This window comes from Heterocephalus glaber, unplaced genomic scaffold (genome assembly GCF_053883595.1).
Source record: "Heterocephalus glaber isolate CG9 unplaced genomic scaffold, H.glaber_assembly_v1.0 deba00000347, whole genome shotgun sequence".
NCBI lineage: Eukaryota > Metazoa > Chordata > Mammalia > Rodentia > Bathyergidae > Heterocephalus > Heterocephalus glaber.
In genome coordinates, this window is record NW_028258143.1 from 38,599,934 (window position 1) to 38,617,001 (window position 17,068).

Consider the following 17,068-nt stretch of genomic DNA (forward strand, 5'->3'; position numbering starts at 1 on the left):
GTCCCTTTCCCATTTGCAAAAGATCTGTCTCCCCAAAACACTATTACTTTAATGAGGACAAGCTGGATTTTAAAATGTTCAAAATGGGGATAATTGCCAGTGGTCTCTGGATATTATATTTACAATACTGATCCATGTTATCCTGGATCTTGGTATTGAAATTGTTTGCACTTTCAATGAAATTTAAACACACTGTTTTGTGAAAGCAAAATTTTAAAACAAATTATTAGACTTAAAAGATATCCCAGAATTCAGGCATCACTTTTAAAAGACGATTTATACTAATGAATTTTGAGAATAGAGTTCAGTTAATGCACACACGGCAGCAGTGTAATGCTGAAGTGCAGCTGCTGAGGGGCCACGGTCGAGTTTCGTGGAGCACTGGGGTGTAAACTGTTCTTAGGCAGCCATGTCAGGTGGAACAGATTCTGACTGACAAGCAGTGGTGTGACCTTGTGCACATAGCATTTACTCCATTAATGTAGCTTGTACATTTTTATTATGTATATCTATATAGCTGTTTTCAGCATGTTTTAAACATGTTACTCATGGTGACTAGCTTTTTCATTGTATAGGTTTTGTGTTAGCCTGTTTTTAAATATCTGAATTGGAACATTGAATACTCAATGAGATTGTCCTCTAGGAAGGACAACTATTGGTAGCAACAGACCTCTCCAAAATCATACCACAAAGCTCTGAAGTCACTGCAGTCCCGAGGCCACCCTCAGACAGTTCTAAGAACTGGGATTATATATAAGTCAGATAACTTTCTCAATTTAGAATTACCACAATATTCAATTGTGTTTGCTAAACAGGCTCTCCTGCACCAGGATAAATGTTGCCATATTAGGCCTAGAATCCTAACAGAGGAAGAGATATTGCAAGAGAGATTTCATCTCAAGACCGCCTCTGTGCCTAAGTGTGAAGATAATTCTGTACCTGTTTTATTTTCCCAGACAGGGTGGGAATCCAAGTTTTCCTTTTTTGTGCTTAATACTGTCTATCCCCTTCTCCACTTCTGATGGCATTTATGCATGATACATCATAGTTATATTCTAATTTTGGTCCAGATATTGTGGTTTGTTCCTTGATTATAGTTTTATAGTTTACATATCTCTTGAGGGGGATATTTTACTGATTCCAAGTTTATTTCTGTTCATACCCAATCTCATATTTATTTTTTGATTTTTTAAAATTTTTGTTCTCCTAGGGGCAGCCTGTTCTCTTTTTCTTCAGGTTAGGAAGCAGCTCCCTATTATGCCTGGATACTATTTATGATTATTCTGAAGTAAAGAGGGTGGTAGTACCCAAGTATGTCTTTGTAATCTCATTAATGGTCACCTGGACAGTGAAAGACAAGGTTTCCTAGGATTAAATTCGTTATTATATTTCCAGAGACTTGGCATATGAAGGATAGAAGAGTAATTGTTTTTTCATGTAGATTCTGGCTGATTTGTGTTTTGTTGTTTGTTTGTTTGAAGTCTTCTTTTCCCCACAGTTGAGTTACCCTCTAACTCCTCCCTTGGCCTTTAGGACATTTCCCCATTTCTCTCAGAAGTTGACACCATCTAACTTTTACTCTCTTTAACTCCTCCTTATCAATGTTACCTAACTCCAGGTCACATTAGCCCATTTCACTAGGGCATTGGCACTTGTTTCAGTTTAATTCCTTGTCTCAACCTTCACCAACATCTCAAGCAAAATTAAAGCCATCCCTGCCCTCGTGGTTCCTTCTCTCAACTCTAGAGTTTTCTTCCTTTTCTTCTGTTCTTTTTTTCCCTTCCTCCACCTCATTCTTAGACCATTAACATTCTCCTAGCACAACAACACATTGTGATGTTTTATGCTTCTTTGTTTTTATAGTAATTCTCATTTTCCTTGCCACCTTCGAAAGCTGATTTCGTGTCACTGCTACTGTAGTCTGTTTTATGCATCTTTGCCATTGCTTTTTATTCCTTTTCTTCCTGATAGACTGAGAGGTCTTTCAGCATCTTAATGGCCACAAAAGCTAACACTGCCTGGTTTTATCTATGAAACACAGATATGTTATCATTCTTTTTTTTTTTTTTTTTTTGGTACCAGGGTTCGAACTCAGGACCTTGTGCTTGCGAGGCAGGCAACGGCACCACTGAGCTAAATCCCTGGTCCCTATATTGTCATTCTTTATCCTCAGTTTGTTTTGCCTTCCATTGAACAGAATTTATTGAACACCTACTATTTTTCAGGTACTTTCCTAGGTGCTGAAAATACAGTGGTGATTGAAATGAAAATTGTCTCTGTTGTCACTGAACCTATAGAGTACAGTTAGGGAAATACAGAAAAATAAATAGGAAGTTACAGTTTACTGTATTTCTTGCTCTGTGTGAAAGCATCAAAATTCCAGAAGCTCTGTCCATAACAGCTGATATTTTTTCTTATGCTTTCTTCAGAAAGCTGTTTGGAGATGTTAAGTGTGAAAATGTGTTTGGCTCCTTCAAATCAAAATACAGGATTCAGCATGCAGAGTCTAAGATAGTGAAAGAGACTGAAAGATAACGATCTTTCCTTTTGCTTTAACTTGCTGAAGACAGAGGAAAGAATGTTATTACAGTCTACAATCTGCTTTCTTGATATGTTTGTTACATTTAAGGTTTTCTATATTAGTGAAAAAGAGCTACTTAAAAACTGAAAAACCATTGGATGCATCACTTGCTTAAATCAGCTTTATTAAAAGAGAATTTAGGGCTGGGGATTTAGCTCAATGGTTCTGCCATCTGCCTTGAAAGCGCAAGGACCCAAGTTCGATCCCAGGTACCAAAAAAAAAAGAGAATTTAAACATGTATATAGCCAGTGTTTGTATGATGCTCCAATTCAAAACTGTTAGCATTCCTTTTTTACCTGTGCTTTCAGAAAAGCACTTTATAAATTAACAGCTATTTTAAGCTAGATGTGTTTTAGGCGAAAGTTGCTAATTATCCCAGATGGGGAGTTGATTTGCCTATCCAAAGTACCAGTGTATACTGTACACTTTATCTAATTCCACATGAAATTCATGAAAAATGCATGAAGAAAAATGAAAAACTCCACCTGCCCTAGAGCAGGCTAGGTTCTTTTTCTGGAAGAATCATTCATTCCTTCAATTAGAAACCAACTTTTCAAGAAATTGGTGTTTATCTTACAGCTAAAACATAATTTCATGTTTAATTTTATTTGCAAGAGTCTTTACCAAAAAGAACTTAAATTTTTTATACCATTTTCTTCAGTGTGCTTAATACTTTCCTTTCAGTAGACCAACATCATTGAAAAAGTTGGAGAGAGCCAAGTTTTGTGAAAGGCAGAACAGTATTTCTTTCTAGCTACCTTTGCTCATTAATGATAATGACCATTATATTGCAAGGTTTCCCAAAGTATGTACCTTAGAATATTAATAGGTGATAACCAAGAATATGTGGAGATCTGTGGTCAAATAAATGTTGAGAGACAAGGGTGAAGTTCAGTGGTAAAGCACTTGCCTATTGTGAGGGGACCTGGCTTTGATCCTCAGCACCAGGGGAAAGAAAGGAAGTGTTGAAGCATTGGTGTTGATTTATACACATGAAGGCTCTGGGGCAGTCCTGAAATTCTGTAACTCCTACAAGTTCTGAGGAGCTACGAGTGAATTAGTACACAGGTCACACTTTAACAAGATGCTTAGAGATTTTTCTAGGGAAAACTTGTTCTACAGTACTTCCCAGATTTACTAACCATAAGAACTTCATTTTGAATTTTAAATTAAATTTTAAAGTTACAAGTAAATTAATTTATAATTTAAATAGAAGTCTAATGCAGAACTTGAGATCAGCCAGCCTACTATGCATCTCAAGACATTAGAATACAATTTAGCTTGTCCATGAAGAAAGAAAATCCAGTGTCATGAGTAAAAAGACAAGCAGTATATAAGATTATAATTTTTTACTGAATTATATAGTTTTCTTTTTCTTTCTTTTTTTTTTTTTTTTTTAGTACCGGGGATCGAACTCGGGTCCTTGTGCTTGCGCAGCATGCGGCGAAACCACTGAGCTAAATCCCTGGCCCTAGTTTTCTTATTTTAATAGACCTTATAAATATTAAATGCTTAAGTTCTTAAATAATTTTACTATTTTTATTGTCTTTAGAATTCTTACATCAATTACCATATTTTTAAAACCCTATATGTACCGTACTAGTAATTTTATTAGTCTTTAATCTTTGCTAACATTGGCACTTGTTATGAAAAACTAATGATGAAAACAAATATTTTATGTGAACAGATTGAGGTTTAATATGGCTTACCATTCCTTAATTGCAAATGATGTAAAGCAACAGTCTATATTCGTTTCCAACTTGCTTCTTATATTTAGCATTATGATTGTGAGAGAGAATTGTGGTTGATTCATGACTACAGGTGAAATACATTGCATGAATATACTACAGTATATCCATTCTACTCTTAATATAGCCATTCTGCTCGGGTTGTTTACAATTTATGAGTTTACAAAGAGTACTACCAGGAACATCTCTCCAGGTGTTCATGCACAAGAATGTCTACTTAATTAGGAATGGGATTACTAGGCTGCTGGATATAGTTCACAGTGGTGGTCCTGTTAGCATGTGATAGTTACCATTTTTCTCCATCTTCACCAGAATTTATTTTTTTAAACTAATTTTATTATTATATTTTAGATATATATATAAAATAACATTCATCATACAGAATTTGTACCTATACATTATATATATATATATATATATATATATATATATAATTTTTGTGTGTGTGTGTGTACTGGGGATCAAACTCAGGACCTTGCACCTTTGAAGCAAGCACAATGCCACTGAGCTAAATCCCCGGCCCCATGATATATCTTAATTCTTCTTTCTTTCCCCTTTTCCCTTTCTTCCTTTAAAGTTAAATAAACGATTTGCTGTTCTGGTGGTTGTGTACTGGTATTTCATTACAGTATTAATTTGGTTTTTTCCAGTTACTAATAAGGTTAAGCACCTCACTGTTGGTCAATTATTTTAGCTAATCTCTTTTTTGAAAGGCCATATATTCATACCTTTTACTTTTAAAAAATTAGATTATCTTGCAGTGATCTTTGGATTGTAAAAATAAATCCATAAATCAACAGTTTACCGTGCATAGATTTGTCTGTAGAATTACTAAACTATTTGACATAGTTTCATTCCATACAAATTCTTGCTAATAAATATGCAGCTTTTGGATGAACTGAACAATTAGAAGATTAGTATTTAATTATCTCTAATCCTTCCAAAAGTTGCAGATTTTGTTACTGCTTCTATTTCCAAGATACTGTTTTTTTTAAAAAAAACAAACAAACTGTGAATAGTTTATTTAGTATTCCTTTTATAATTCTAGATGAGATTCCATATGGTTTTTCTTTTTTTAAGGTACAGGGATCGAACTAGGGTCCTTGCACTTGCCAAGGCATGCAGCGGAACCGCTGAGCTAAATCCCCGGCCCCTCCATATGGTTTTGAAGATGTTTTACAGGCATATTCTTAATTTCCCAGTACTATACTTCATTCCTTTCTTTTGTAATAGTGTATCTTCTAGTTTCATTGTAATTAAAGCAAAACTTGTCTTTGCTGTATAATAATACTTTTAGTAATTTTTTTATTTTTACTGTTAAAATATTTTGTTTATCTAATGCCTAAACTTTTTATTATCCTATATTAATAGTTTTTTTATGTTTTAAAATCAAATTTAATTATTTACACTTTTTTTTTATGGTTTAGTTTTTTAACTTTGTTTTTAAACATCAATGTTTTTTTTTTTGGTACCGGGGATCGAACTCGGGTCCTTCCGCTTGTGAGGCAGGCGGCGGAAAACATCAGTATTTTATTCTATGAAGTTTAGATTGTGGTTCTCATCAACGTAGCATTTTCCTGAGTATTCTAAATGAATTGCCAAAAGGTGTTTTACACTCCCGAACATTAGCTCAATAAAGGAAAGAAAAAATACATAAGACTTCAACTTATTTTACTGGATAAAATGAAACAAAGTATACCTAGTATACTTTGACAAAAAATTAGCAATAAGTAGAGTAGAAGGCAGTAAATAGAGGAAAATCCAGTATTTAGTTGATCTTCCATCTCAGAGATTTAGCACAGAGATGACTTTGTGGATTAGTACTATCTGTGATAAAAGGGATTATGTATGTTGAATTATAAATTGTGCCCTATATTCCATCTATAAACTCCAAAGGAAACCTTCAGTAATCATACTGAGTATATGTGACCTGTTGTCTTAAGCATAAAAATTGCTTATTGTTCAGTGATTGTTCTATATAAAATTAAGATCCATGTGCATGTGCATACAAAATATTATAATAAGAATTTCACATAAAAGCTTCTCTTTGTCTTAAATTATAATAGAAACACAGTTATACATAGGCAGCCTTCCTCCAAAAGGTGTGTTAGAAGGCTCAAAAGAATGCAGTCCAGCAATGTGATTAATAAGAGACCTGACCAAAGAAGAAATTTAGTAAGTAAAATGAGAACATAGAAATGCATATACACATGTGTAAGAGTTGTGCACAGGTATTGTTTCTGAGCTTTCTACAGCCAAACAGAGATAGCCAGTGCTCTTTCCATCATTTCCTGTCCAGGTGCCTGTCCACAGAGATAGTATGTTGCAGTAGTCAACATTTTGAAGGTATCAGAAACATTCAGAACAATTCAGACTGTAGAATATATTTATCTTAATGCCAACCTCAAGATTTAGAATGTTTAAAGTTTCCTGTTCCTAACACACACCCAGGCAGCATCCCTTCTACACCATCCTTACTGCATAATCATCTCCACTCAGGTGCAAACCTCTCCTGTGGAGAATGTGGCACCTTCAGAGGCAGTCAGCTTGTGAAATAAAAGGGACTTTCTTGAGTTTTCTCTTGTGTTTTCAGCCTTTAATTTTAATTCAAAGTATATGCCATTAGCCAAGTTTTATTAAGAACATTAAAACTGTAATAACATAGGATAATACATATTTGTTACAAAGCCCCTGGTTTTTAGTCTAGCTTCTGGGATTGTAACCTAGGTTCTAACTTTACTTGTCCATGGCAGTCCTTCAGAGATTTGTGGAATCCACTTGCTTACACAAGTCAGACATTCTCCTCCTCTTCCACTGTCTGTCCTGCCTTCTACCAAGCCTTGAACTCACAAAGAATAGGAGCTGTATTATTCATTTCATCACCATTCCCATGCCTGGAAATAATAACTGAGTCCCTTCCACACCCTATTCATACTCTCTGGAATGGATCCACTCTCCCTTCCCATAAGTGTGCCACCCATAACTGGAAGTGATGTGTCCCAGTGCTGCATCAGCTATATGATGAGCCATAACTGAAGGAAGGTCATACTTATATTAACACAACATAGGATCACCTTAGCTTTCGGCTCACTCATTTCACTCTTGAGCCTAAAGTACTCACCTTTTTCTCTTAACATGCTGCCAAGCTAACCCAACATTTATCTTGTTTTTCTCTCAATCTAGGTAGCTCATTACTTCAGCTTAGTAATACATTTTTTTTTTGTATTTTAATTTTCTTATCTGCTAAGTGCAGTATTTTTAGTTATTGCAAACTTTGGGCATGTTTTGTGTATTATTACTTATATCATGGTTACATTTTTTGGTTAGGATTGGGTAAAGGTCAGAACTTACATTACATTAGAAACCTCAATAGGATGATATATTTCATTTAGCTATTTATAGATTGTTGGAGTCAGCAGTTGCCCTTATTTCAGCCCCATTTCTGTGTTAATTATAGTATCATGGGGAACTTCTAATATCATACATGCCTCACTAGAGTTTTGACATAGTGCATTTCCATGGTTACACTGCCAAAAAGAGAAATTAGACCAGCTGAACATGACTTTTCTTTGGTGGGCTTCTTTTTGGTTCCCACAAATCACTCTTGGGTAACATCCTGTTAAGAATCTTGCCCAAGATCTTGTCTAGCTATATAGTTTGTAATGTGAAGAATCTACCTTCCCATTTTCTAAATACAGCCATGGCATTTTCCTCCTTCCATTTTTCTGCCACATCTTTTATTCTCAGTGATTCTCTGGAGAGTCCTCAAACTGGTTCGGCAGCCTGTAAATTTTCTTGTATCTCCAGACTCATCACTCAAATTGGGCAAGTTGAGGTTGCTGAGGGAAATGCAAGGCCTACTTTCTCACTCATTCCTTTTCTTCCTTGCCAATGGGAAGAGTAATGATATTACTTTGTGACCCTAATCATTATAAATATTCACTTCTGTATTTGATAAAAATAGGATTCAACCTCTGTCTTTAGATTTACTTAGCTTGACTCCTTCCATCTCATTTAATGATCTACAATTATAAGAAATACAAGAAAAATGGAAAGAAAACCTTAATGGGCTTATAACTTGTCTGTATTGTGGTAGCCCTCTTTGGGATTATTCCAGAGATAAGGGACAAGTGAGTGTCTTACTCTCAATAATCATGTGAACCATTGTCTTCACTCTTCAGCTAGTGTTTATGATTGCTTGTGATTCATCCTAGTCCAGTGATGAAGAACCTTTTAGAGCTTTTAGTGATACAAACAGTCCACTGTGACAGAATCAGAATAAAACATCATCCCTACCTATGAAAATTTCCTTTCCTGTGTTTTTTTTTTAACATTACAGAAGATTCCTTTACAAATCTATACATTCTTTGAGTCTCTTTTTGTTGAATTTAGTGTTGTGTTATCATTTCCATCTTGCTATACCTTGCCTTGATCTGGTTCATGTTTTGCTGCATCACCTAGATGATGAGCCATAGCTGCCTTCTGTCTGTGCCTCCAAATCATCCTGCTTAGTACATGGGCACAGTGGTACTCAGAAATTGCTCGTCTCATTTCATTGACCATCAAGGTCATCAGATTAATACTGTAAAAGCATGATACAGTGATATAGTTGCAGTAATGTAATGCTATGTCTTTCTTTAAACAATATGACTCTTCCTATTAGTAAGGATGAATACTTTTCCAAAGACATTTCTGTTTCTCCTTTTCTCTTTTTTCCACTGGACTTTTCTCACATTGCTTGTTTCATAACATAGTTTTGACATTTAAAACTTTTGGTGTTTAGCATTGTTTCACTGTTGCAAAGTAACATTTTTCTTCTTTGCAGCCATCTGCTACTTTTAAAGTGTGTTTTTTTCCAGTGGCATCAAATACTTTTATATCTTTACTTTCCCTAAATGCTAATATAGGATTATCTGTAGTAATTTTTTCTTTGTAGATCCTCTTACCTTGTCTTTAATGAGTACTTGATACAGAGAGAATTTTTCCAGTAGATGATATTTTAAGTGTGTTTTACATCTCAGTGAAATACCATCTAAACTAAAGATTGTCATAGAATTATTCCATTTTGTATAAAAAATTATTAAGGCCATTTTCATTAGTGAGGAAAGTAGAGCTGAGAGAAATGTTAACTTGTTCCAGGGCACCTAGATTTTTTGTTTGTTGTTTTTTTGTTTTTTTGAGACAGGGTTTCGCTATATAATTCAGGCTGGTCTTGAACTTACTGTGGAGCCCAGGCTGGCCTCAAGCACACAGTGATCCTCCTGCCTCAGCCCCCAAGTGCTAGAATTACTGGTGTGCACCTCCACGCCAGCCAGAACACCTAGATTTTTATCCTAAATTTACTCCAAGCCTGAAGCTCCTCCTACCATTCCTACTCAAGAAGATCTTCCTTCTTGCAAATTAGGGTCCACCTCAGCTTTATGCTCCATGAAACTGGGAGTTAGCAGGCATGAGAACTTATGAGGCTGGAGCCAGGGAGAAGTGCACAAATAAAACCATCAGACCCATTCTCCATTTATGCCTATTAATACGGCAAGAATCAAACAACCACCAGTAGAAACCTGAAACCTAAACCCTCTCCACTAACCTGGAAGTCAGTAATGCGAGGAACAAGATGGGAGCTCAAGTGGTATGTGCATCTCCCCTTTATGATTATGAAAATGGATGACAGGCTGATATTGAAATAGGGGAAAAATTTCCATATCGAACTATAGAATTTGAACTCTGTGGATATTAGTTGGTAAGAAATTGAAATGAAGTTATAATTTTTAGGAAGAATTATGAGAATTTTGAGAAAAATAGTCATAATCTCAAGTGTTCCTTTATAAGTATAAAGTGTGGCACATTAAATAGATACCGTCTTTCAGGCATCCTATGACTTGGTGGGATTTGCCAGCTGGCTGGAGTGAGATAGTGAAAAGATGTCATCCTTCCTTCATACTTTGGTTCATTCAGCAAAGATTGACTGAGTACCTATTACATATGCCAGCACTAGGTTAGTTTCATGGTATAGTATAGACTTGTGGTCTCAAGGAGACAGTTGTGTTATAGAGACTGACATGTAAACAAATTGTTAAAATATTTACAACATCTTATGTTGGCTTTTTTTTCCTGCTGTTTTTCAAAATTGTAAAATTCTGTGTCAGGTCAGTACATCTCTTTGCAAAGGGTGTTAGTTAACTGGGATACACAGTTTCCTTCTAAGAACCTATTCTGTCTCTAGCTGTGGACTTGGAAAATAGATCTCTTTTCAATACCATCTCCCTAGCCATTGTCATCTTGGATAATAGGCCGCTAAGGAAATCTGGTTAGCCATGAGACCCCACCAAGGGTACCCTTGTTGCTAGTTACTAAGGCACTGCCTGCCTTTTAAGAACTGCAGAGTTCTGTGTGCTTATTTTTAAGCCTTTCTTGAATTCTAATCTTTTTTTTTTTTTTTTTTTGCTATTTTGCAAGCTGCTTCTGTTATTAATCAAAACCTTCTTCTGTCAGTGTTGGTGCATGTCTTTTTTGTGTACATCTCTGAAAACTAGGTTCCTGTAGCAACCTAGAATGTTTATTATCTCGTTTCCTGATAAGTTAATCATATTTGTTTATTGGTTATCTGTTTAGGAAAGCTATTCATTTAACCAGATTCTGTCAACTTACTATTCTTAGTATTTTTTAAATGAAGAGCCCACCTCTCCAACATTTTTTTAGTGTCATTTTCTACTATGATGTTGTTTAATATTGTCTAAGTAATTTTTATATTTCTTTGGTATTTTATTCTTTTCAGTTTTTGTAGTACTACCCGTCCTTTTGGCCCTAGATGTTGCATTTCAGAAATCAAACAGCTGTAAGGAGTTGTGATCACTCCCGTAGAAGTCCACTGTAGTTCTGGGAGCCCCCTCCAAATCCTCAGCCTCTGCAGGAGCTCGGGAGAAAGTATTAACCCTTTGCCTGCTTGATTGCAGGAGGAATGCCAGCTCCTGAGCAAGCCTCACTGGCGGAGGAGGGGCAACCACAGACCCACCAGGAAGCTGCCTCCACTGGCCCAGGCATGGAACCCGAGACCACAGCCACCACTATTCTAGCTTCCGTGAAGGAGCAGGTACATCGTTTCATTGAAATTTACAACAAATTATTTCTTCAATGACTTTAAAAATTAATCTTTGATGTGTTTTAAATTTGTCTAACGCCCTTGACGCCTTCACGTTTTCTAATTATAAGGTGTTTACATCCCTGAGTACATTGGGATGACTGGCATGTAGAGCTGCTCCAGGTGCCAGTCAGAATCGGAACATGCAGGATACTTGTGCGTCTGCAAGTAAGGACAATATCGATGGTGATCGGTGTCTCTGTCTCCCCCACATTGCAGAGTGTGTGCATGCACGCAGAGCTTGTAAAGTGTATTTCACAATTCTGACTTTGCTGTCAGGGCTCTGGCAACCTGAGGCTTGTAGTAAGTAGCCTTAGGTATTTTGAGCATTTTAATCATAGGTATTAGGGTTGTCTCTGTGACTTTTGGATAAAAGCTGTATTTGTGTGTTTGTCTGAATCCAGTTATATTCATTTTGTGAGCTAATGTTCTAAAACTTGTCAAACTGTGCCAGTTTGCTTCAGTGTCATGTTTATGTTTATTTTTAAGGTACTAATACCTTTTAAATCTAAGTAACCTTCTAAATTAGGTCTTCTCTGTGGTGCTTAGAGAAATTAGAATTGTAGAATTTAATTTCTTAAGGTTCTTAAGCTCTACTGATAGTTTTAATGCAAAAAATTACATATCTCATGTGAAAGTTATTCAGCTGAAGTAATCTAATTTTTTAATAATCTTACTGTTAAATAGGTGTCAAGAAAGATGAACAAAATGTTGCATATTTTCTGGGATATTCTTTTAAGTCAGTATCAGCAGGTAGAATGACTAAAGATGACAATGGTAAAGAAATATTTAATACTTTATTATTTTACCATAACTTAAACTAGAAAAGTGACATGAACAGATTATTTCATACTTATTTCACAGACCTGACATTAGAGCTGTGTTTTTAAGAAAAATAATTTCACAAGTTATTCTAGTAGCAAAATGTCAAAATATTTTGTTTCTTGTTGAAATTTGAAGTTTTTAAGTATTCCACAAACTGAGAATTTAAGACATAAGAAAACTGAAGTCAATATGGTTTTCATCTTTCACCAAACTATGGAATGTCTAAGCTGCTGTCACTGTTAGGAAAGAAACAAGGCCTTTCTTCCTTGAGCCCTCCATAGTTGGAGGTTGTACCCAAGGAACTGTAACATGAATACACTCTGATTTACTTGAGGCTGTTAGTATAAACTGTGTTTTGATGAAATATGGTGGTAAATGTATGGAAGTGCCCAGAACCAACTTAAAACTAGAAACCATGTGAGTAAATACGGCAACAGCAACTTTGCATTTGTACCTTGAGACCAGATACCCTCCCTACTTGTTGAAGAAAATGTGGATACTTGTTATGATTTTTTGGAACAGTAATTCCTTGATGGCTTCAGGTGACTTTAAATTTTTATCTTTTGGAAATAAACAGTGTCTGAATGAATATTTTGTGGGAGGTAACACGAAAGATTCCAGTTTCTCAGTGTAGCAAACATCATACAGGCATTTGTGTTACTTAACTCCAAGTATTGCCCAGATGTGCTATAGTCTTCATTTCTATTCCTGTGCTGAGGAATTTGAGTCCTTTATTACACATTTGCAGTTTCCTTGCTTAATTTCTTTTAAAAATTGTCAGTGCTTGATACTCAGCACTTTAATCTTTTAACCCAGAACACCATGTCTATCTCTCATTCAAAGATACATACCTGGTTTTAAATAGCTAACCCCAGCTCTCATAGAATTTCTGTGGTATGAGATGACATGTACCATAGTTGGAATAAAAAATTCTTAAGGCTGTCCTGAAATATATCATTCGTTATCATCTGCATAGTGGAATAGAGCACTGAAAAATTAGGTGTGAATAAGAAAGCTAATTACTATTAACCTTATGTTTGTTGTTAAAATACTAGAGTGACATTCTTAGCCTACATTTATACTCAAGTAGAATAGTTAATGTTGGTAATGTGGTATATCAAAAGAGCAGCACTCTTAGCTGAGATATATAATTACTTAAAAAAATAAAAAGCTTTACCGCCCTGCCACATTGATAGCCATGGAGTGATGGTATCAGCTTTGCTGATCCCAAAGGACAGCCCTGGTTTGACAGCTGCAGAAGAGAGGGAGTCAACTCCTTCAGTGCAAGTGGGTAGAAAGCCTCATTTTCTATCCTTACTTCTCTGCTGTATGATCTTTGGAAAATTTCTTAGCCTCTCTGTACCTCAATTCCCTCAGTTTTAAAATGAGGATAATAACAGTTACAGAGCACATTAAATTAACATGTACAGTGCTGACAAACAGTACCTCACACCTAATAATAGCTAATGTTGCTATCATTGTCATCATCTCCATATAAGAAAAGCCCCTTCTTAGGGGCCGATAGTTCTACTAGTACAGATATGTAGAAGTTCAGTGAACCTCCTTTTGACCAGTGATATCAGAAGACAAAATACTTTCTGAACATTGAAAAGTGGTTATGTTGTGACAGTATTTTACTTAAGCACTGTATCAAACTTTGAAAACTTCACCTTATTCGTCTCACAGATTAAAAATTTTATGCATATATTAGGAGAAACAGAACATGTGAAAATAAATTTTATAAACATGCCCAAGGCTCTTGGTTAAAAAGAATTGCAAAACAAAAGCTTTTAACATTCATCTGAACCTTGTAGGAAAATTCCAGGCTCTTCTGTAAAGTAAATTGAAGCCAGTATAAAATACACGACATGTATGAAGTGTGAAATATATATGAGGCTAATGTTTAAATTTAAAAGAAAAATCATTACAGTACAGTTAAAGACACATTATTAATCCCTCTCAGAATACCTCTCTGTGCTTCAAACACTTATCCCATCATTCTTGCACTTTTTGCAGCTGCTCTGTATAGTAAATCCTCTTTTGTGAGTGTCTTTAAGAAGTGTGATTTTAAAAAAATGGTGAGTGCTGCTCCTAAGTCCTATTCACCAGAAAGGCAGGCTTATAAAAAACATTATGGTGTGTCCTCTTCTACCTTATTTACCAGATCTAGCACCATGGGACTTCTGGCCCTTATCCAAAGTCATTGGCTCTTCACCAAGTCAAAATGACCATGAAAGGTAAATATTTTGAATCAATTCAAGCCATCTACAACAGCATCACTAAAGACACAAAAGAGGACTTCCAGAACTGCTTTAGAATGTAGAAGAAAGATAAGTGTGTTCAAAGTGAGGGGGAATATTTGAGAGGATTAATGACAAAATGTCTTTTACTGTAATATGTTTTTTAAAAATGTAAACGTTCACTATATTTTTTATTGCACTGTGTACTCCTTCTGGGTAATTTGTGGGAGTGGCAAGGAAGGAAATGGCAAGCAACCAGTACCAAACATGTTAATAAACCATTAGTCTATTAAATATCTGATAATAAGTTTAAGGTGTGGTGAAAAATGTTCTTCCACTAGCTGTGCTTTCCCTAAGGTCATCCAGTGCAAGAAGCTGCTTCTGGTCCTTGGCATAATGTTGGAATTGACATTCTCCTTCTCTAACGAAGTGGAAATCTTTCACATTGATGCTGTTCACATAGATGTATGCTTATGCAAGTGTAGAAAAAATCCTCATGGACAGAGTGAGTCCAAAGAGTAACTTTCTCATGAAGCCATGTTCACCTTGCCTGAAGTCAGATCTCTCCTGATTTCCTTTAGCACTTTATTCCACTGCTGTGACTCTTAATTTTATACTTCTTTTGATTTATATAATTGGCTGCCTAAGAGCAGTGTTTTATACGTATGTTGTAGGTTTTTCTTCTCAGCACTTTGAATGTATTTTTCTTCATTAATTGATTGCTCATAGAGAAAATGGATGAGTAATACTATCAGATTGCTTTGTCTCCAACTTGCTGTTTTGTGAAAATAATAGGATTTATAGCCACATCCACAGAAACATCACGTGCAAGATAGTGTCACAGACAGCACCTAAATAACTTGTTATCCACCTGTACATTCTTGTTCTTAAGACAAATTTAAATTGCACAATATCCATACTAAATTTGGTCTCTACATGGAGCAAAGTAAAATTTTATTTCATACTTATGCTCAAATAAATAATGATTAAGCATATAACTTTAATCTCACATATGTCCAAGTTAGTGACAGTTAAGTGCAGGGAATAAAAGGATATGATTATAATGGTTATGTCCACCAGTGTCATGAATAGGGGGTGACATAGGTAACTGCTAAAGAAATGTTAAGGATCATGCTTAAGAGAACAAAAAAGTCAACCTATGGAAATAACAAAGTAAAAGGATCCTTGGACTTGAATCTGAAATTACAGGAAGTGACTATTGAACACCAGCCATCAGTTGGCTGTAATTAGGATCATCGTTTTGCAACTGCTGCTTTGTAACTCAATTCCTAATAAGATCCCAGGAGTCTGTGGTGGCACATGTCTGTAATCTGTAGGCTGAGATGAGGATCATGAGTTTGAGGTCAGCCTGGGCAACTGAGCAAAACCGAAGGAGTACGTTGTTTTCTATAAAATGACAGACCTGATATTCATTAGACTCTTGTATCCTCTGTCATAAAGGTGTTTGAATAATTGAGACCTCTATGTGAACTTAACTATGTTCCTTAGGCTCTCTAACTTCCATCCTCTTGTTCTCTTGTAAACCATATTCTCTTCCTTTGGGTTCATGATTTAAGATACTTAGAATCTAGATTTAAAGTTAAGGCCAATCCAGATAGCATGAAATGATAAGCAAAGAATCGATTTCGTAAAACTTGCTAAATTTTTGTGTACTCCTCTTACTCTAGTGAAGTACTAAATTAGACACTGTTATCTTTGATGAGTATAAACTGAAATGTTGTTCATTTATGAGGCTCAAAAAGAATACCACCTTTCAGCATTTGTTGTGGCTTTTATGGAAATTACATTTCTACCCTCATTGTGTCCATATGAAATTAAATGATATTTAAATAGCCAAGACTGAAATGAGAACCAGAGATCCTTAATTTTTCAAGATAAAACAAGGAAATTTGGATTCCAACTGTGTCCTATTGATATTAGTTCTTTTTTATGTAGCTATCTTAGTTTCAGTAATTACACACCCTTCCTGTATGGCAGGATGCCCAGAGTTGAATAAAGTCCAGTAGTTATTTACTTTATTCCTCTTAAATTGAAGCAACTCAACTGTTATACATCTGCCTCTGCAAACTTCCTTTTATTCAGCCCGTTTATTTACAGTGAAATTGTCCCCTCTGACATACCTCAGCCATATGCAGAAAACAAAATTTTTATTTAATCTGTAAACAACCATAGATTGTGGCTTAAGTACAGTGCCTAAAACTTCTAATTTTCCCCATTGGTAATTAGATACTTTTTTTATTGGTAACTAAATTATCCTGGCAGTGGTAATTAATTTTTCTGTAAATTACAGTGAAATCTTCCATGCATGAACTGCATCATCAAGCACAAGGTAAGACTTGGTTCTTCTCTTAGTGACTTTTGTGGTCTGATATAATTTTTCAACTTTACTTCTTTAATATTATAGAAATGAAGTTCAAAATGAGGTCAAATGGTCAACCTCTTTTGACTGTTGGCTTGTGTTCAAGAATTCTGAACTTGACTCTTGTTATGATCTATATCTACATGGCCCCCTAA

At 35.4% G+C, this 17,068-nt stretch overlaps 1 protein-coding gene across 14 annotated transcripts in view; it reads left to right on the forward strand.

Moving 5' to 3' along the window:
* Pkp4 (plakophilin 4) overlaps positions 1-17,068 on the forward strand; it is a 238,119-nt gene that overhangs the window by 58,278 nt on the left and 162,773 nt on the right. For all 14 annotated transcript variants that reach the window (XM_004835902.3, XM_013076305.3, XM_021265989.2 and 11 more), the window contains one exon: positions 11,284-11,420. In XM_004835902.3, the coding sequence (XP_004835959.1) occupies positions 11,289-11,420 (132 nt within the window). In that variant the 5' untranslated portion in view covers positions 11,284-11,288. The remainder of the gene's footprint in view (positions 1-11,283; positions 11,421-17,068) is intronic.